General features: G+C 45.6%; 1 protein-coding gene, 1 non-coding gene and 1 pseudogene across 2 annotated transcripts in view; 1 reads left to right on the plus strand and 2 right to left on the minus strand.

Moving 5' to 3' along the window:
* Window positions 1–1788: 1788 nt before the first annotated feature.
* The window catches only part of DHCR24 (24-dehydrocholesterol reductase), a 34273-nt gene continuing 15434 nt past the window's right edge, over window positions 1789–20627 (plus strand). The window contains exons 1-5 of the mRNA XM_061411821.1: window positions 1789–2165; window positions 6615–6770; window positions 15805–15910; window positions 16560–16678; window positions 17842–18105. Coding sequence (XP_061267805.1) covers window positions 1935–2165; window positions 6615–6770; window positions 15805–15910; window positions 16560–16678; window positions 17842–18105 — 876 coding nt within the window. The 5' untranslated portion in view covers window positions 1789–1934. The remainder of the gene's footprint in view (window positions 2166–6614; window positions 6771–15804; window positions 15911–16559; window positions 16679–17841; window positions 18106–20627) is intronic.
* Window positions 2164–4583, minus strand: LOC133244536 (large ribosomal subunit protein uL22-like; annotated as a pseudogene).
* Window positions 15167–15317, minus strand: LOC133245453 (small nucleolar RNA SNORA8). The gene has a single exon (XR_009735710.1). It is a non-coding gene; the product is annotated as a small nucleolar RNA SNORA8 (small nucleolar RNA).

The following is a 20627-nucleotide window of genomic DNA, read 5'->3' on the forward strand; positions in this document are numbered from 1 at the left end:
CATTCTCTTTTTTGTACTGTCTTTGAAATCCAGTTCGTGTTTTACACTGAAAATGTCTCAGTCTGGACCAGCCGCATACCAGTAGCTGGTAGCTCTTGTGTTAAGACTGTACAGGTCTAGATGATTCATTTTTGAAACCCAGTGCAAACACCCTCTCACTATTTGATTTTGATCTTTGAATGTTCAAGCCTCTATCTACATTCTTCACTCATTCATTGGTCAGCAAACACTGGGATGTCCACTGTGCACTAAGTATTATGCTAGAAAGTGGAAATACAGTCTGTGATGGTGAGAAACACCCAGAGATGGCTATGAAATAATATAAAAGAATTGTAACATAGAATATTGTTGTTACTGAGTCTCTTAAGTCAGAATACAACTCTTTTGCAACCCCATGAACTGTAGCTCACCAGGCTCCTCTGTTCACAGGATTTCCCAGGTAAGAATACTGGAGTGGATTGCCATTTCCTCCTCCAGGAGAATCTTCCCCACCCAGGGATCAAATCCATGTCTCCTGCATTGGCAGGTGTTCTTTACCACTGAACCAACCAGGGAAGCCCCATGACACAGAATAGACGCACTCTATTTTATGGGCACCTGAAAGGGGAAGGACATGTAGTTTTAGAGGTGGCCCTGAGCTGACTTCAAGGACCTGTAATGTTAGCTACGAATAGAATGGCAAAGGGCATGCCAGAGGTGTCAGCTTGATCAAAGGCCTGAAATGAGGGATGGGGGTCCCCAGCAACCGCTAAAGAGTGCCTGTTAGGGCAAAGGTGAAAAAGGAAAGTGGGGAGGTAAGCAGAGCCAGTGAAAGGCCTAGTGAGTCATGCTAGGCTTCTGAAATTAAAAAAAAAAAAAACTACACTTCCTAAAATTTCAGAAATAATTGTCTCTCTGCAGGATCCTGTGGAATGCAAATGATACTGGATTTAAGCTTTTGCTGGTAACAGTCGTGCTCCTCTGGATTAGCTCCTCCAAGAGGGCAGGGCCATCTGCTATGCTCACCACCCTGCCCCAGTGTCTGCAACACTGCCTGGTAGAGAGGGCGCTAGAAGTTTACAGAGCCGGTTCCTTCCTTTAGTCCTTTCCTCAAGTCTTCCCCTTCCGCTCTGTCCAGCGGGAGAGGGGGAAGGGCGCCAGCCCTAGCCTGCGCTTCGAAAGTCCTCCAGAGGCAGGCCTCATCCTTCTAGGATGTTTCCTCGTCCATAAAATGGGTTCACAACTACCCGCCGCGCCGAACTGTTGCGTAACTCGAATTAGAGAAAGCGCCTGGAAAAATGAAAAGGTGCGCTTCTTGGCCTTGAGGGTAGACTGACTTGACCCGTGGACTTCAAGGCCAGGTTTCCACCCTCCCTGGCCCAGATGGGCATCCTCGGCCAAAGTGCAGGGTGATCGATCCCAGAGCGTGGGACGCCCAGAACCGACACCCTGGGAGGTAACCCTACGCATGACTGCTTAACGCGGCTCTCGAAGAGGCGCCACCTAAGGAGGAGGGGTGGAGGTTGCAACCGCTCCCCTCGGTTTGGGGCTACTCCTCAGTTTCCAGGGCCTGGACATCCGAATCCCGCAGCCCGCTCCCCGAAGACCCCCGCAGACCAGAGCGCAGCAGACCCCTCCAGCACGCTGGTCCCCGACCACCCCCTCCCAGCGTGTCCGAGAGGAGAAGAGGGTGGAGCGGACAGGCTCCCGCAGCCAATAAAATCAGCGGGTTCCTGGTCCGATCCCCGGCGCGGCTCGCCATTGGTCGCCACCAGGGTCTCGGCCCACCGAACCTTTGCGACCCGAGCCAATCGCTAGACGGCGAGGGGTCCTTAGGCTCGCGGGGAGCCGGAGGCGGGCGGCTGCGAGTGCAAGCAGGCGAGGAGCCGGTGGCGGTGACAAGCGGCGCGAGCCCGCAAACCGCCTCCCGCGTGCGGCGTGCCACCGGCTCCACCATGGAGCCCGCTGTGTCGCTGGCCGTGTGCGCGCTGCTCTTCCTGCTCTGGGTTCGGGTGAAGGGGCTGGAGTTCGTTCTCATCCACCAGCGCTGGGTGTTTGTGTGCCTCTTCCTCCTACCTCTCTCGCTCATCTTCGACATCTACTACTACGTGCGCGCCTGGGTGGTGTTCAAGCTCAGCAGCGCACCGCGGCTGCACGAACAGCGCGTGCGGGACATCCAGAAACAGGTGAGCGGCGCCGGGTGGGGCGGGAGCCAGGCGCGAAGTGGTGCGCGGCGCGGAGCAAGGGCTTCCTTGAAGAGGTGGCATTTGAGCGAGATTTGAACTCAACAGAAATGTGATGGGGGCGGGGGTGCTTCCTGAGAGGGAACGGAGTAAGCAAAGGCGTTGAATAGAACATTGCTCCGACATTTATGGAGTGCCTACTGTGTGCAGAGTACGGGCGGGTTATCTGGCGAGATGTAAAGAATCGTACTTAGGTAGCTCTCACCAGGCCCAGATGGTTTCAGAGGAGGAGCCGGGCTTCAAGGAAGTGCACTTGGCGCTGGTGACTGGGAAGTAGCGGGAATGATCCGGGGAACGCGTGAGCATATAAGGGGAGGGGCTGAAGGTCCGAAAGTCAGTTTGAAGCTAGGTTGCGGGCGGGGGCTTCAGTTTGGAGTTTACTCTGTAGCAAGGAGCTTTTCACGCGCTTAGATTAGAGGACTAAAGTGACTAAAGAAGGTAGCACCACACCAGGGTGGGGAGCCTCGCAGACCCTGCGCCAGGCGCTCACTCAAGAAGGCAGTGTCCTTCCCTATGTCAGCGCTCACAGAACCCGTACGCCTGCTGCAGCTCACAGCCGAGCCTTTTCCTTCTGTGCCATCGCCAGAATGGACATCAGGCATGAACATCAGGCCTGGGCAGTTTCTTGGCGCCCTCTGCCCCTCCGTATGTTCCTTTCTTACTGGCCTCGGGTTGCACAGAGCTTCTGTTTCCTGCAGCCACCCTCACCACAGGTGTTGCAGCCTCCATGTTCTGTTTGCTGCTGGCTGAGTGCTGCCGATAAGAGCGTGAAGACGAATGCGGAGAGCCACCGATGGGAGGGATAGACCTTGGACCCCGTGGGAGCAGGCAGCATCTGGAAGTCCTTTACTCAGGCTGCCATGGATTGTGCTAGTCACAGTCACAGCTCCAGAGCCCTCCCGACTTTCAGTCCTGTTTCCTAGTTCTTTCTATGTGCTCAGATTCTCAATTTCCCTGCTTATCTTCCCTATCAGAGTGTGAGCTCCATGAAGGCAGACTGCTGACTCCTCTCTGTCCAATGAGTCCTGGCCCAAAGCAGCGCAGTGAGCACTTCTGAACCTAAGCTAAACCAAAGGGCTTCCTCAGTGGCTCAGTGGTAGAAAATCTTCCTGCAATGCAGAATCCCTGGGTCAGGAAGGTCCCCTGGAGAAGGAAATGGCAACCCACTCCAGTATTTTTTTCCTAGGGAATCCCATGGACAGAGGAGCCTGGCAGGCTACAACAGTCAGTCCCTGGAGTCACAGAGTTGGACACGACTGAGCGACTAAACAGCAACATTAGGGACAGGAAGACAAGGGGTCTTGCCAGACCAACCCACTGCTGTGGCCCTACCCTGTGCCACACTCTGTGCCACTGATGTTCATTATTTTTCATCCTCACCGCATTGCTGATAGGTCTTTGTGGGGGTTTTTTGCATTTATTACTTTTTTGGTGGCACTTCTTCCTGGACTATAAGTTTTTGTTTCTTCAGTTTCTTCTGGGGTATCCTCTTCTTTCATGCAACATCCTCTTCTGGTTGAAGAACGATCTGCTCTTTATCAGTAAGGATCATCCCAGTATGGCAGAGAGAGTTCATGTACAGGTTGATCCAACCAAGAGCTCTGTAAGTCCTGAGCTGCGTCTTGAGGCTCAATGACCAGAAAAGCTACATCTAAGCCCTTAAATTCACCATTACTCTCTGCACTTTTGAGCATGTGCAGTAAGGATTCAGCACTCTTTTTTGGGCTACCAATCCTGCATCCAGCCCCACTGTTTGGCCTGGGCCCACCTACAAGCTCCACCATTGTAACGGCAGAATAGCATACATTGCTTCTGTAGAGTGACATCCTTGGTGGCTTTTCGGATATGTATACTCTTAATGGCCTGGGCAGTTTCACGGGTGTTCTTAAAGTGAACACGAAGGTTCAAACCTCTTGAGTTGCATGATTTTGTGGAGTTTTCTGAGTCAAGTAAATAGTAAACCATTTTCAGAGGTCACCTCTGGCCACTTACCAGAAAAGGACCACTCTGGGAGATCTTGCACCTGTTCTACAGATGGAGAATATATTGAGACTCAAACTGTGAGTCATGTGCCTAAGATGGTATAGCTAGTAAATGGGTCTGGAAGCCAGGTCAGCGCAATCTCTGAACCTGAACTCTTGACGTTGCTTCTTTCCCAATCCTTTCCATTCTACCCTGGAGGTCTGGTTCTGTTGCCTCACTCCTAGAAAGTGGTGATAGCTACCTGACCAGTTGCCCATTTCCTGGGCCCTGCCCACCTTTCTCTGCTTGCCCTGCCATAAGGGCATGGTGCCACAGGATTACCTCCCTGCCCAAAATCTTGGTTGGCTCCCATCAGAATCCATCCCAACCAGTGTTTCCAGCTTGATGAACTCCACATTCACCTCATGTTCCAGTCCCGTCCTCCACCCCCAGTTCCCATTCCTGGCTGCATGCAGCTCTCCCAATGCATCCTGCCCACCTCCAGGTTTGTATTAAGTCCTGGGACTGCAGAGTTGGGCAGGGGCAAAGTCTGCTTGGTCACACACCCTACTCATAGGAATCCCTTCCTCAGTTACACCCCTCTGTGCAAAACCTCTGCTTCACATGGGACTCTGGCCTCTCTGATCGCAGAACAGTTCTTCCCCATGTTGAGTTTCCCCATGTTGCCTGATGAGTTTCAGTGCAGCCTATTCTAGGACTCTCGATTGCAAGTGACAGAAACTCAGCTCCAACTGGCTTGAGCAAAAGGGGATTTATTGACCCAGGTCTTGAAAAGTCCCGAAGTAGGACTTGCCGGGGAATCCAATGGTTAAGACTCTGCCCTTACTCTGAGTTTTTAATGCAGGAGGCACGAGTTCGACCCCTGGTCTGGGAACTAAGATTCCCACCTGCCACAGGGTCTGGCCAAAAAAAGAGAGAAAAGTCCAGGAAAAAAAGCGGCTCAGACCTCACTGGATCCAGCATCAGTCTCTGTCTTTCCACCCAGCTGTCATTCTTGGCTCTTTTTTGTTCTGAGTTGACTTCATTCTCAGGGAGGCTGTCTCCCTGCAGGGGCCCCAGCAGTGTCTGGCTTATATCCAGCCAGCCTAGCAACTCCTGTAAAGTGAGAGGCCCTCTTCTGGAATTGGTCTTCATTGGCTTAACTTGGATCATAGGCCTGTCCCTGAACTGGTCACTGTGGCCAGGGGAATGGAGTCAGACCTCAGTCACATGCCCATCTCTGGGGGCAATCAGCATCACCCGGACCAAAGAAAGATGGGACTGTTAGAAGCAGATGAAGAGGACATGGATGGTCGCAGGTCACAGCAGCAGATGTCCACCTCCCTGCCATTTTCCATCAGCAAGAAGGGTTTGCTTCCTCCCATGTTCCTCCTGAGCCGTTTGTTCTGTGTGTTTTGTGCTCGGGTCACTTATAGCAGAGCTTTAGCAAAAGTTCTTCCTTCCATGTCTGATGGTGAGTCTGGCCTCCTTTGCTGGTTTCCTCCTGCTCAGAGTGATACATGAGTTAATATGCACAGATGCTTAGAACAGGGCTTGGCACATAATCAGCTTCAGTAAGTGTTAGCTGTTACTCTGTTGCCAATTAATATAAGCCCGTTTATCCTTCCAGGCCTGAAGTTGGGTAGTCCTGAGTTTGTGATGGACAGGGAGGCCTGGCGTGCTGCAATTCATGGGGTCGCAAAGAGTCGGATACGACTGAGCGACTGATCTGATCTGATCTGATGGTGAATCTGGGCTTTGCCCTTCAGCAGTTGCGTAATGTTGGGCAAGTTATTTTGCCTCTCATTTTCTTCATCTGCAAAAGGAAGCGGATCATCCCAAACACCTGGGTTGTTGTGAGAATTAAACGAAACAAGACACAACAGGTGCCTGGCGCAGGGGGCGCAGCTAGTAGATACTGGGTTGAACAAAAAATTTGCTGGGTTTATGTGAAAGCCTGAACGAACTTTGCAGCCAACCCAATAGTTACCATTTGTGTGCTGCTGCTGCTGCTAAGTCGCTTCAGTTGTGTCCGACTCTGTGCGACCCCATAGACGGCAGCCCACTAGGCTCCTCTGTCCCTGTGTGGTTGTTATTATTTCCAATATAACACCTGCCCTGAACTTTGCAGTTAGAATAAATGTTTTCAAAGCACTTTGATCCTGCTTTCCAGCTCTTTCTTCATTTTGCTTTGTGGTGTGGCAATACTTTGACTTATCTGTCGGCCTCACTAGCCAAGGAGAGTCCAGAGGGTAAGGCCAGTGGGCCTTTCATCATCCCACTCCCCCAGGTGTCTGGAAGGATTCAGGCCTCTGTAAATGGTTGCTGACAAGTGAAGGCACTGTTCCCCGCCCCTTCTCCTGAAGGCAGGGCTATAAGCTGCCAGAGGATCCCTCCGGGTGCCAGCTCAGCCTCTGCTCGTGTCTGCAGGTGCGGGAATGGAAGGAGCAGGGCAGCAAGACCTTCATGTGCACGGGGCGGCCTGGCTGGCTCACTGTTTCACTGCGGGTTGGGAAGTACAAGAAGACACACAAAAACATAATGATCAACCTGATGGACATTCTGGAGGTGGACACCAAGAAACAGGTGAGAGAAGTGGCATGGTTCTCTGGCTCTGGGAGTGGGTGGGGCACTGCCCCTGGTGCAAATGACTCACAGGGAGATAATTTTAACCAAAGGCATCCCAGAGTGAACAGGACCAAGGCCCTCGGTCATCATAGAAGGCTCTGCCCACCATTGTCATCCTGCAGAGCCTCACAGCTTTGGGAAGAGATTGGTCACAGCTTTGGAAGAGATTGGTCATAGCCCCATCTCACAGGCGGGCAGACTGAGAGCTCAGGGTGATTCTTTGTTTATCTGCCACTCCACAGAAGACAGGGATGGGGAAATCATGGGCAAGAATGAACCTGTTTACCTCTTCCCAGTAAGGAAGTGTGCTGGTGAAAATGGGACTGTGGAGGTAGCTCAGAGGATAGGCCTCATTCCAAGCTTTCTGGGGACCCACTTGTTAATAGCCCTAAATGTGTGCATCCTCTTTGGTCTATCTAGTATTTCTACTACTTGAAACCGGGCTCTCAGAAAAGGGAAATAAAGACAACAGAAAAAGAGAGGGATATTATATTACAACTTTATTTTTAATCAAAGACAATATGATATTCAATAGTAGGGAGTTGTTATATATGGTATATCCACATGATAGCATTTTGTTGTGACGCCTTATCCAAGTTACTTAATTTCCCTGTGCCTTTTCCTCCCCCTTAACAGCTTTATTGGCATATACTTGACATATAATAAACTGTACATAGAGTTTTTATACATAGAACATGTACCATGTACCCTCTCTTCTTTTGTATGGCTTCTTTCACTCAGCATAATTATTCTGAGATTCATCCATGTATTAGAAGTACACTGTTTTATTGCTGTGTGGTATTCCAATCACAGCTTGTTTATCCTTTCACTTATTGATGGACATTTGGGTTGTTTCCAGTTTGGGTCTATTACAAGTAAAAGGGTGAGGAACATTTGGATATAGTCCAAACTGTTGTGTGGACATTTGCCCTTTTTTGAGGTAAATACCCGGCAGTGGAGCCCCTGGGTCATATGGTAGGTGTATGTTTAACTTTCGAAGAAACCGCCAAATTATTTTCTAAAGTAGTTGTAACATGTACATCTCCACAAGTGTTCTAGTTGCTCCATATCATTGTAAACTTGGTATAGTTAATTTTAGCCATTCAATTGTTGTAGGTATCTCAGTGTGATTTTTAACTGTTAATGACTAATGAATGATGTTGGGCATCTCTTCATGTGCATATTTGCTGTTTTTATGCCTGTGGTGAAGTACTTGTTCAAGTCTTTTGCTAAAAATTTTTAATTGGGTTGTTTGTTTTCTCGCTGTGTATTCTAGAAACAAGACCTTCATCAGATATGCGGTTTGCATATATTTTCCCCTGGTGTTTTTGGCTTGTCTTTTGAAAACCAGAAGTTGTTTTAATTTTGACGAAGTCCAGTTTAGTAATTTCTTTTATAGATTGTGCTTTTAATGTTTTATTTAAAAAATCTTGCCCTACTCCATGTCTTAAAGGTTTTCTCTTCTGTTTTCTTCCAGAAGTATTATACTTTTAGGGTTTACACTTAGAACTATGATTCATTTTGAGTTTGCATTTGATATGAGATATGGGTCCAGAATTTTTTTTTGCATGTGGATTTCCAATTGTTCCAGCTTCTTTTGTTGAAAAGACAATCCTTTCTCCGCTAAATTGCATTTGCACCTTTGCTGAAATCACTTGTCCGTATTTTCAGGTCTTTTTCAGGACTCTGCTGTTCTGTTGATCTGTTTGCCTGTCTGTATGCCAAGAACACATTGTCTTGAATACTATAGCTTTATATTAGTAAGTCCAAAATAATGAGTTGGGAATTTTTCCTTCCTTTTCACTTTTCCGGAGGAGTTTGTATAGAATTGGTTTTGTTTATTTAAAAGTCAGTGGAATTAACCAGGGAAGCCCTCTGAACCTGGAGTTCTCTTTGCAAGCAAGTTTTTAACTACAAATTAAGTTTTTTAAAAATAAATATAGGGCTCTTCAATTTATTTGTTTCTTCTTGGTGAGCTTTGGCAGTTTGTGTCTCTGAAGGCATTTGTCCATTTCATTGAGTTGTATAGTTGATTGACGTAAGGTTATTCGTAATATCCCCTTACTGCCTTGTGGACATGTATAGAATCTGTGGTGATGTCGTGTCTTTCATTTCTGATACTGATCATTTGTGTCTGCTTCCTTTTCTTCCTTAGCAATCTGACTAGAAGTTAATCAATTTTACTGATCTTCTCAAAGAACCAGCTTTTGGTTTCATTGATTTTTCTCTCTCTCTTTTTTTTGGTTTTCTATTTCATTGACTTCCACTTTGATCTTTGCTAATTTCTTATGCTGACTTTGGGTTTAATTTTACTCTTCTTTGTCTATTTTTTTAAGGTAACAGCTGAGGTCATTGACTTAGACATTTCTTTATTTCTATTATGGATGTTTAGTGCTATAAATTTCCCCCTAAGCACTGTTTTAGAGCTGTCCCCAAATCGGATATCTTACCTTTTCATTTTCATTCAATTCAAATTACTTTCTAGTTTCGTTTTTGATATCTGCTTTGACCCAGAGGTTTTTTAGAAGCATGTTATTTAGTCTCTAAATACTTAGGAATTTTCCAGAGATCTTACTATTACTGATTTCTAATTTAATACAGTTGTCAGAAAACATACTTTATATGATTAAAATGCTTTTTGGCTTACTGAGACTTACTGTATGGGCTAGAATACAGTCTACTTGATAAATGTTCCTTGTACCTTTTTTTTGTCTTTGAACCTTTTTTTTTTCATTTTTGAATGTATATTCTGTTTGGGGATGATGTGTACTATAAGTCTCAATTAGGTCAAGTTGGTTGATAGTGTTGTTCAAGTTTTCTATATCCTTATGAAATTTTCTCTCTACTTATTCTATCAGTTATTGAAAGGGCGATATTGCAATCTCTGTGATTATAGATTTGTTTTTATCTCTTGCACTTCTTACAGCTTTGCTTATATAATTTGAAGCTCTGTTATTAGGTATACAAATGCTTGGGATTTTTATTTCCTCTTGATTAATTGATCCCTTTATCATTGTGAATTACCTTTTTTAAAAAATTTCTTTTATCGAAGACCAGTTGTTTACAGTGTCGTATTAATTTCTGCTGTACAGCAAAGTGACCCAACTATATGTATATATTCTTTTTCATTGTGATTTATTACGGGATACTGAATATAGTTCCCTATGCTATACAGTAGGACCTTGTTGTTTATCCTTTCTAAATATAATAGTTTGCATCTACTAATTCCAAACTCTCAATCCATCCATCTGCCCTGCCACTCGGTTTGGCAACCACAAGTCTGTCCTCTCTGTCTGTGAGTGTTTTTGTTTCATAGATAAGTATATATGTGTCATTTTTAAATTTAAAGTATAATTGATTTCCAATGTGTTAATTTCTGCTGTACAACAAAATGATTCAGTTGTGTGTGTCTCTGTGAAAGTGAAGTCACTTAGTCGTGTCCGATTCTTTGCGACCCCATGGACTGTAGCCTACCAGGCTCCTCTGTCCACGGAATTTTCCAGGCAAGAGTACTGGAGTGGGTTGCCATTTCCTTCTCCAGGAGATCTTCCTGACCCAGGGATCGAACCCAGGTCTCCCGCATTATAGGCAGACGCTTTACCATCTGAGCCACCAGGGAAGTCAAGCTGTGTGTCTCTATATAAATATATATGTATTCTTTTTCATATTCCTTTCCATTATGGTTTATCACAGGATATTGAATGTAGTCCCCTGTGCTGTACCATAGGACCTTATTTATCTATTCTGTGTATAATAGTTTGCATATGCTAATCCCAAGCTCCCAATCCTTCCCTCCCCTGTCGCAACCACAAGTCTGTTCTCTGTGTCTGTGGGTCTGTTTTCTGTTTCATAGATATGTTTATTTGTGTCATAATTTAGATTCCACATATAAGTGATATCATATGGTATTTTTCTGACTCCCTTCACTTAATATGATAATCTCTATGTCCATCTATTGGAGAAGGAAATGGCAACCCACTCCAGTGTTCTTGCCTAGAGAATCCCAGGGACGGGGGAGCCTCGTGGGTTGCTGTCTATGGGGTCGCACAGAGTCGGACACGACTGAAGTGACTTAGCAGAGCAGCAGCAGCGTGTCCATCTATATTGCTACAAATGGAATTATTTCACTCTTTTTTATGGCTGAGTAGTATTCCATGGCAATGGCACCCCACTCCAGTACCCTTGCCTGGAGAATCCCATGGATGGAGGAGCCTGGTGGGCTTCAGTCCATGGGGTCGCTAAGAGTCAGACACGACTGAGCGACTTCACTTTCACTTTTCACTTTCATGCGTTGGAGAAGGAAATGGCAACCCACTCCAGTGTTCTTGCTTGGAGAGTCCCAGGGACGGGGGAGCCTGGTGGGCTGCCATCTATGGGGTCGCACAGAGTCAGACACGACTGAAGCGACTTAGCAGCAGCAGCAGCAGTATTCCATGGTATGTATATACCACATCTTCTTTATCCTTTCACCTGTCAATGGACATTTAAATTGTTTCTGTGTTTTGACTATTGTAAACAGTGCTGCTGTAAACATATGGCCGTGTTTTATTCCTAGGTCATATTCTTTGTTCAGAAATCTACTTTGTCTAAGTGGCAGCATGGTGTATTTTTTTTCCATCATTTTCCTTTTAATCTATTTGTATCTTTATATTTAAAGAGTTTCTTGTAGATAGCACATAATTAAGTCTTGCTTTTTATCTAACATGAGAATTTCTGCCTTTTAATTCAGATTTAAGGCTACTTACATTTAATGTTATTATTGATAAGAGTTAGTTTAAATTTGTTGCCTTGCCCTTTGTTTTCTGTTTGTGTCATTTGTTCTGTGTTCTCTTTTTCTGTCTGTTTTTTTGGATGAGTGAATCGTTTTTATGATTGTTTTAGCTCTTGTTGACTTAAAGCTGTAACTCTTTGCTTTGTTATTTTAGCAGTTGTGTTAGGATTTATGGCGTATACTTTCCTTGTCACTATCTATTTCAAGTGATGGTATCCCATTTGATGTGTACTGTAATAACCTTAATATGCTTCCATTTCTCTCCTCCCTCCTTTGTGCTATTATTGTCATCCTTTTATGTGTGTTATAAGCCCCACACTACATTATTATTGTTACTAGTAGTTATCTTTTAAAGAAATTTAAATAAGAAAAATCTTATATAGTTACCTGTATAGTTACCATTTCTTCATTTTGAAGATTTATGTTTCCATCTTTTTCATTTTCCTTCGGCCTGAAGAACCTCCTTTGACACTTAAAAAAAAAAATTTTAGTTACTTAATTTCTGGCTGCACTGAGTCTTCATTGCTTTGTATGGGGTTTTTCTAGTTGCGGCGAGCGGGGGTTACTCTCCATTGCAATGTGTGGGTTTCTCATTGTGGTGGCTTCTCTTACTGTGACACACGGGCTCTAGAGCACAGGCTTCAGTAGTTGTGGCTCATGGACTCAGTTGCTGTGTGGCAGGTAGAATCTTCCCAGACAAGGGGTCGGACCCGTGTCTCCCTCAGTGGTAGGCAGATTCCTAGCCACCGGACCACTAGGGAGCTGCCATCTTAGTCATTTTTAAGCATGTCATTCAGTGCTATTAAATCCATGCGACTGTCATTCCGTCACTACCACCATCCGTTGCCATAACTCTTTTCCTCTTGTAAAACTGAAATTCTATACCCGTGAAATAGTAACTCCCTAATCTTCCCTCTCCCTAGACCCTGGCAACCACTTCCTACTATCTGTCTCTATAATTTTGACCACTCCAAGTACCTCGTGTAAGTGGATCATACAGTATTTGTCCTTTTATGACTAGCTTATTTTCCTTAGCAAAATGTCTTTGAGGTTTATTCATGTTATAGCATATTGCAGAATTTTCTTCCTTTTTTAAGGTTGGATAATATCCCATTGTATATTGTACTACATTTTGCTTATGCCTTCATTCATCCATGGACACTTGGGTTGCTTCTATGTTTTAGCTATTGTGAATAATGCTGCTATGCGCATGGGTGTAGAAATATCATTTCAAGACCCTACTTTCGATTATTTTGGGTATATACCCAGAAGTGGAATTGCTATCTCACTTGGCAGTTCTATTTAATTTTTTAAGGAATGGCTGTACTGTTTTCCATAGTGATTGCACCATTTAACATCCCTACCAAGAATGCACAAGGGTTTTAATTTTTCTAAATCCTTACCAGCACTTGTAATTTTCTGTTTTTGTTTTGTGTTTAATAATAGCCATCCTAAGGGCTATGAGGTTGCCTTCATTTCTGAAAGATATCTTCAGTGGGTATGGAATTCCAGGGTGACGGGTCTTTTTCCTTCAGTACTTTGAAGATGCTCCAGCATCTTCTTACTTGCATTATTTCCAATAAGAAATCTCTCATGCTTTGTATGTAACATACCTTTTTCCTTTGACTGCTTTTAAGATTTTCTCTTTGTAACTAGTTTTAAGCAATTATTATGATGTGTCATGGTATAGTTTTCTTCATAATTCTTGTGCTTGGGAGCCATATAATTTTTCATCGTATTTTAAAATTCAAGGGTCATTATTTCTTTAAGTAGTTTTTCTTTCTCTTCCTCTCTCCTTGTGGACTGCTATTACACATAAGTTGGGCCAGTTGAAGTTGTTTCATAGCTCAGCTCACTGATACGCTGTTCATAAAAGTCCCCCCCAGCCCACCGCACTGTATATTTCATTTTGGACAGTTTCTATTGCTGTGTATTAGAATGCACAGTGTCTTCTTCTGCTGTGTCTAATTTGCCATCAATCCTAACCAGTGTATTTTTCATCTCCAACATTGTGGTTTTCATTTCTAGAAGTTTGATTTGGATCTTTTTACTGCCTTTTAAATATCTCTGCTTAACTTTTTGAACATAAGGATTATTAGTAATAATTATTTTAATGCTCTTATTTGCTGATTCTAATATCTATCAGTTTGGGGTTTGTTTTATCAAGACAGATTGATTATTCCCCTCAGGATGGGTTGAATTTTCCTGCCTCTCTGCATGCCTAGTGAACTTTGATTGGATTCTAGACATCATGGATTTTACCTTGTCAGGTGCTGAATATTTCTGTACCCCTGTAAATCTTCCTGAGCTTTGTTCTGAGATATAGCTGAGTTACTGGGAAAGAGTTTGACCTAGTTGGGTATTGAGTGTTCAGGTGGGGTTGAAGTGACGTGTAATCTAGGGGCAATTATTCCCTGCTGCTGAGCAAGACCCTTAGAAGTACTCTACCCATTGCCCTAAGAGTCATAAAGTTTTCCAGTCTGGATTGTGGGAATGAATAGTATTTCCTGCCCTGTGTGAGCCCCTGGCTCTGTCACCTTCCAGGCTCTTCCCCTGACCTCAGCCTTGGGTAATTTCCTCCTGTGTACCCATCAGTTCCCAGCAGAATATTACGTGGGCACTTTGGCAGTACTTCAGAGTTTTCTCTCTGCAGCTCTCTCTTCCCCAGTAGTCTGTCCTGCAGACTCTGCTCATCTTTGTCTTATTGGGCCCTCAACTCAGAGTCCACAGGACTCCCCTTCCTATACTGCCTAACTCCAGGTGGCTAGCTGGGGCAGCCACAGAACTCACCCTGTTTATTTTCTGTCTCTTTGAGATCATTAACTTCATTGTCTGATGTTCACTATGTTGAAAATTCCTGTTTCATTTATTTTGTCCTTTTTTTTCTAGGCAGTACGGTTAAACTAGTTCTTTTTGCTCCATCTTGACGGGAAGCAGAAGACCACTTGATGACACATTCATGTGTCTGGTTTTTTTTTAGTGTAAAAGTTTGTTTTTATGGTGACACAGGCAAAATTATTCAAGTCAACAAATTTTTAAGGAATTTCACATGGTCTGATTTTTTCTACTGCCAATCATCTTGGTTCCTCCAATGTCTGAGTCATAATCTTCAAGATACACCTTTCAAAAATAATTTTTGCTCAACCCACAGTTTTCATGTCAGTCGGTCCACAATTCTTTTAGTTGGGCTTCTTTGATCTCCAGGGGAATATGGACACACTTCAGAATTCCCCTACTGCAATCTTTGTGATCCACTTTCCTCAAGCAGCTTGACTTCCCTGGTGGTTCAGATGGTAAAGTGTCTATAATGCGGGAGACCTGGGTTTGATCCCTGGTTCAGGAAGATACCCTGGAGAAGGAAATAGCACCCCACTCCAGTACTCTTGCCTGGAAAATCCCATGGACGGAGGAGCCTGGTAAGCTACAGTCCATGGGGTTGCAAAGAGTTGGACACGACTGAGTGACTTCACTTTCACTTTTCACTTTCCTCAAGCAGCTTACTTTAAGACCATGTTTAGGGTCAGAAGAGATGGATCTGCCTCGAAGGTTATATCAAACTGAACAGTGTAAAAAATTACAGGAATACTGTATCAGTGGAAATACCAGGTCTAACATGAACAGAGCCAAGTAAACAAATCAGTGATGCCAGATACTGAATTAATATTGTACTGTCCTTTGAACAAAAATCGTGTTTTCCAGGAGCATTTAATGACAAGGAATGATGTCACAGTATAGAATTTTTTTAGAAAAAGACAAAAATGTCCATGTTAGAAGTGTGTTTGTGTGTGTGTTGTATTAAAACAAAAAATAGCAATATAGATATGCATGGAAAAATATTGAAAGGAGATATAGTCAGTATTAAAATTGATACTTGACAAAACTAGGATTAATGATTTTTATCTTCTTTGTGTATGCTGTTTCTTCCAAATAAATGAGTATTTCTTCTTCTAGAAGAAAAATAAACTAAGTATTAAGTATAAAGATTAAATTATAAATAAATATAGAAGTATAAAAATTAAACCCTAGCAAACCCAGTGCCAGAGGCCCCATTCAATGAAGTTAGAGGTTGTGGAATGCTCTAGAAAGAGGCTGTAAGAGGCCATCCAGGAATCCCCATGGTGATTGTTTGGGAAGGTCTGGGACAACACGTTCTGCAGGCAGAATCCCTCATTCAGCCTGACAGCTTCCTTGTGACCCAGGGTCTCTTTTCTGTGTCAATAGATTGTCCGAGTGGAGCCCTTGGTGACCATGGGTCAGGTGACTGCCCTGCTGACCTCCATTGGCTGGACTCTGCCTGTGTTGCCCGAGCTGGATGACCTCACAGTGGGTAAGCCCTCAGACAGTCCTAGCATCAGAGCCAAGGGACCTCGGCCCACCTTTCATACCACCTGTGACGGAAGTCACCCTGTCTCAGCTTGCCCAGCTCCAAAGTCCAGGTGCACACTGCCTGCCAGTATGTGTCTGAACCCCAAGTGTTATCAGACAGCACGTTTCAATCTCTGGTTCAAACCTGCTTCCCTGTAACATGCACCCATTGCTCCAGGTCTGCCCCGTGGAACACACAGAGCAAGTCTAGTGTCTCCTTCCATAGGATTCCAGGTCCCAGGGTCTTTTCTTCTCCAAGGAAACCCCTTCAGGTCCTTTAGCTGTTTGCAAGGCTTTCCCCCACCCAACCAACCCCCCTTCCATCAAGGTTCCTGTTGAAATGAATGTGCCTTAAGTTGGGTCTGGCCAGAGGTGGTGGTGTGTCTCCCACCCATCCCCCACCTCTAAACAAGCCCTCACGCTCACATCTCAGTCCTTCCTCCTCTCTCCTGCTCTCCACATCTGCAGAGATGGGACATCTCTCCTAAGATATGCCAGCCCTAAGGTGCCTCTCTCATGCTGTGAGCGTCCCGGGCTCTAGCGAGGTGTCTTTTCCTAGCTCTCCCCCAACCCCCTCCAGCTCTGCCTGGCTAACACACGTGTCTCTGCAGGAGGACTGATCATGGGCACAGGCATCGAGTCTTCGTCCCATAGGTATGGCTTGTTCCAGCACATCTGCACCGCCTATGAGCTGGTCTTGGCTGATGGCAGCTTTGTGCGATGTACACCGGTGAGTTCAGAGGTGGGAGATGTCCCCACCAGCCTGCCCTGGGCATTAAGGACCCCTGGGAGGTATCTCCCCCAGGGGTGCTTCGTTTAAAGTACACCTGTCCAGTCTAGGTCTGTATTCGTGATAATAACAGATTTCTATAGCCCCTGAGGTGTGTTCAGATACTGTTATAAATGCTTCATGTATATTGAAGCATTTAGTTGTTAAGCCATCTTATGAGATGGGTACTGTTATTAGCCAGGCTTCTCTGGTGGCTCAGTGGTAAAGAATCCTCCTGCCAATGCAGGAGACACAGGTTCTGTTCCTAGGTTGGGAAGATACCCTGGAGAAGGAAATGGCAACCTACTCCAGTACTCTTGCCTGGGAAATCCCATGAACAGAAGAGCCTGGTGGGCTATAGTCCATGGGGTTGCAAAAGAGTCAGACACGACTTAGTGACTAAACAACACCAACAACTTTTATTAGCCACATTCTACAGATAGGAAACCAAAGCACAGAGAGGTTAATAAACTTTCCCCAGATCACATATCTAGTAAATCCCACACGGCTGGGATTCAAACCCTGCTTATTGGACTCCCGTGTCAATGCCCTTAGCCATCCAGGTCACCGTACTGTCTTGAAGTCAGGCCCAAGCATCAACACTCTATGCTGAGGTGAGTTGTAGAGAAAAATAAGAGGGGCTGCTTTGGAGAAAAGAGGCAATTCCACTGCCCCAAGTAGGATGGAAACAGTTAAGGAGCAGGACAGGATCGAAACTTTAAATCAGCTCAGATCTCTCTGAGCATATGAGGGGGCCCCTGGGATGGGAGGAACAGTGATCCCTTAGAAGTAGATGTTTCTGAGAGTCACTCTGTTGACCTCACAGAGACCAGAGCAGGACTCCAGGCTTGAGAGTTCTGGTCTGAACAAGGTATACCTCTTTGAGGATTCATAGCAGTTCAGTGTATTTCCCTAAACCCTCGCCTGGGCCCCGCCTTCTAACCTGTTTACCAGCGGAGAGAGGAGACAGACATTCTTCAATTACTTCCCTGCCCTTGACACAGGTAGTACCAAGACAGGGATTTAGCCCAGGCCCTGGGTTCTCTGCACCCCACTGCTGACGACACGCTGTGGTACAGGGTCTGGGGGTCAGATGTTCAGCATGTGTCCACTCTGCTTCGCAGATGGAAAACTCAGACCTGTTCTACGCTGTGCCCTGGTCCTGCGGGACTCTGGGCTTCCTGGTGGCTGCCGAGATCCGCATCATCCCTGCCAAGAAGTACATCAAGCTGCGGTTTGAGCCGGTGCGAGGCCTGGAGGCCATCTGTGACAAGTTCACCCGCGAGTCCCAGCAGCCGGAGAACCACTTCGTGGAAGGGCTGCTGTACTCTCTGCACGAGGCCGTCATCATGACGGGGGTCATGACGGACGAGGCAGAGCCCAGCAAGGTAGGACAGAAGGAGGATGGCCCGGGCAGGCTGGGAGCACAGTCAGATCCCCACCCTGACCCTGGCAGCCACCCTTTTCAAGGGTGTGACCTGGGTCAGCCCACCTGGGGTTCAGGCAGCAGCATCAGTAGTTGGCCATCTTCGGCAGCGACCAAAGCATCCACTTCCTCTGTCCCTACCACCTGCCAGGGACAGGCATAATCTTTGATCCTCGCAGTAGCCCCATTTTACAGATGAGGCAACTGAGGTTCCAAGAGGCCATGTTAACTTCCACAAGATGACAAAGTAATTGATCTTATGCTTCAGAATCCAGATTGACACTGTGTAATTTTTTTTTTTTTTTAAGTTTTATTATTTTATTTTTGGCCATACCACCCAACATGCAGGATCTTAGTTCCCTGACCAGGGATTGAACCCACACCCCTGGAAGTAGAAGGGCAGAGTCTTAACCACTGGACCACCAGGGAAGACCCTGCTGTGTATTTTTTAATAGCCAATCTTTGTCCATTAAGAAAGTATTTGTGTCTGATGAGAGGCTTGGAAAGTATACAGAAGTAAAAAGAAAGGCTCCATGCATAAACATGACCCAAGCCAGCTCTTGCTAACCTGTTTGACGGATTTATTTCCTCTCTTTCAATATATAGATTTTTTTAAAGCCTTTACAAAGTCATGTAACAGTGTTGAAATAGTTAAAGTGCATCTCTTTACCCAAGCATGCACCCAGAGTAACCCCTTGTAACACCACTCTTTGAGGCCTGTATGTGTGCATGTGTGTTTGTGCAAACACACGCTCTCGTATTGTCCTGTGATTTCCATTGTTGCCTGCAAATAATTGACCCAACTCATTGCTTCCCAATGAGTATTTTGCTTAAAATGTTTTGCTCTTACAAGTAAGATTACATTGAAGATTCTCTCGCATCTATCCTTGGCCTCTTGTACATGCATTTCTGAAGGACTGAGTCCAAGAAAAGGAATTTCTGACCCAGGGGTTTGAACACATTGAATGTTGATAGATACGACCAGCGGCCCCCCAGGAAAACATGTGTTTCTGTCCACTTCCAGCAACACAGTGGTGCGTGAGGACACCTTTCTTCCACGTTCTTGCCAGTGCTGGATAGCATCACTCTTTCATTTTTGCCAATCTGATAAGGTTAAAAATAGTAGCTCGTTTTATCTTGCGGTCCTCGGGTACTTTCAACGTTACCATCTCTTTGTAGAGCTTCGGTTTGTCTTCAGCTGTGCTCACTGGTATAAAATTGTTAGTTTTCTGGTTTAGTGTGATAAGCATTTCTGCATGTCAGTTACATTGCCTTCATACTTAATGACTGCAGAAACGTTGCAGTGAGCAAATGCCCTGTCATCTACTAAACCACTGCCCCATAGTTGGAATTAAAGTTGCATCCAGTTTTTCATTATTTTAATTAATGTAGCAGTGGACATCTTTCGCCTGTAATTTGAGTAATGCCTTAAAGTAGAATCAAATGATAGGCCATCTTAAGGCTCTTATCGGTCCCTATGTACTTAAAGCATTTTAAAATCAAAAGGGACTCAAAAATCATCAGATACGATTCACTCTCCAAATAAGGCATGAAGGTCCAGAGAGGGAAAGAGGCTTCTCTGAGGACACACAGCAGGCCTGGGACAGATTTAAATTTGGGTCCCTGACTCCTGGTTGAGTGTTTGTTACCCTCATACCTGCTTCTAGAATTTAGCATCATCTGCAAACTTTGATCGAGCACCGTTCCTACTAGTGAGACACTAGTGAGCACTGGAGGATGAGGATCCAGGAGCAGGAACAGGACTTCGGACACCAAGCGCAGACGCTCTGGTGCCCCCACGCGCTCACTCTGCCTGAGCTCAGGTTGGGCCAAAGCCCAGGCAGCGTGTCACTCGGAATCTGAACCTAGTCACCTGGCAAGGAGGTCTCATCCAGAGGTTTTCTCTCCTCTGAGGCACTCCCCTGGAGACTGCCAGTGGTGATAAGCTGAGGGCAGGAACCAAGGGGAATCATTTCCCATCTCCCCACCAAAAGTCATCTCTTTGATGTGTTAGATGCCTAAAGCTGAGATTGTGTCCAGGGGGTTGCCTAGCTTTGAAAATGTTTGAACACTCTGACCAGTTCTCTTCTTCCCCAAGAAGACCAGGGTCTTCTCCAGAGGCTTGCCTGGTATCCGTGGCAGAGGGCCTGGGCCTAAGGCCACAGACCTTTGTAAAGTGTTCCCATGAACAAGACCCTGTTTCCACATGGGAACTGGGCCGGGGGAGAGTGGTGGATGCCAGAGACGTGTGCACGTGTCATCTGAGGAGCGCATTCCCCCGACATGCCTGTTCAGCAGGCTGCTCAGGAATTTGTCCCTGGGTGCCAGGCACTGCCCACCCGGTGAGGATGCGGCCTGTCCACCCCGCAGATCCTGAGAGGAGCCGGTCCACACCCATTTTACAGGGGAGGCCCAGAGATAGGAAGTGGCTTGTAATCTGAGTGCTCGGGCTGGTACTGGAGCTCCTGTGGTCTCTCGGCTGCC

The sequence above is a fragment of the Bos javanicus genome, chromosome 3, assembly GCF_032452875.1.
Source record: "Bos javanicus breed banteng chromosome 3, ARS-OSU_banteng_1.0, whole genome shotgun sequence".
Classification (NCBI taxonomy): Eukaryota; Metazoa; Chordata; class Mammalia; order Artiodactyla; family Bovidae; genus Bos; species Bos javanicus.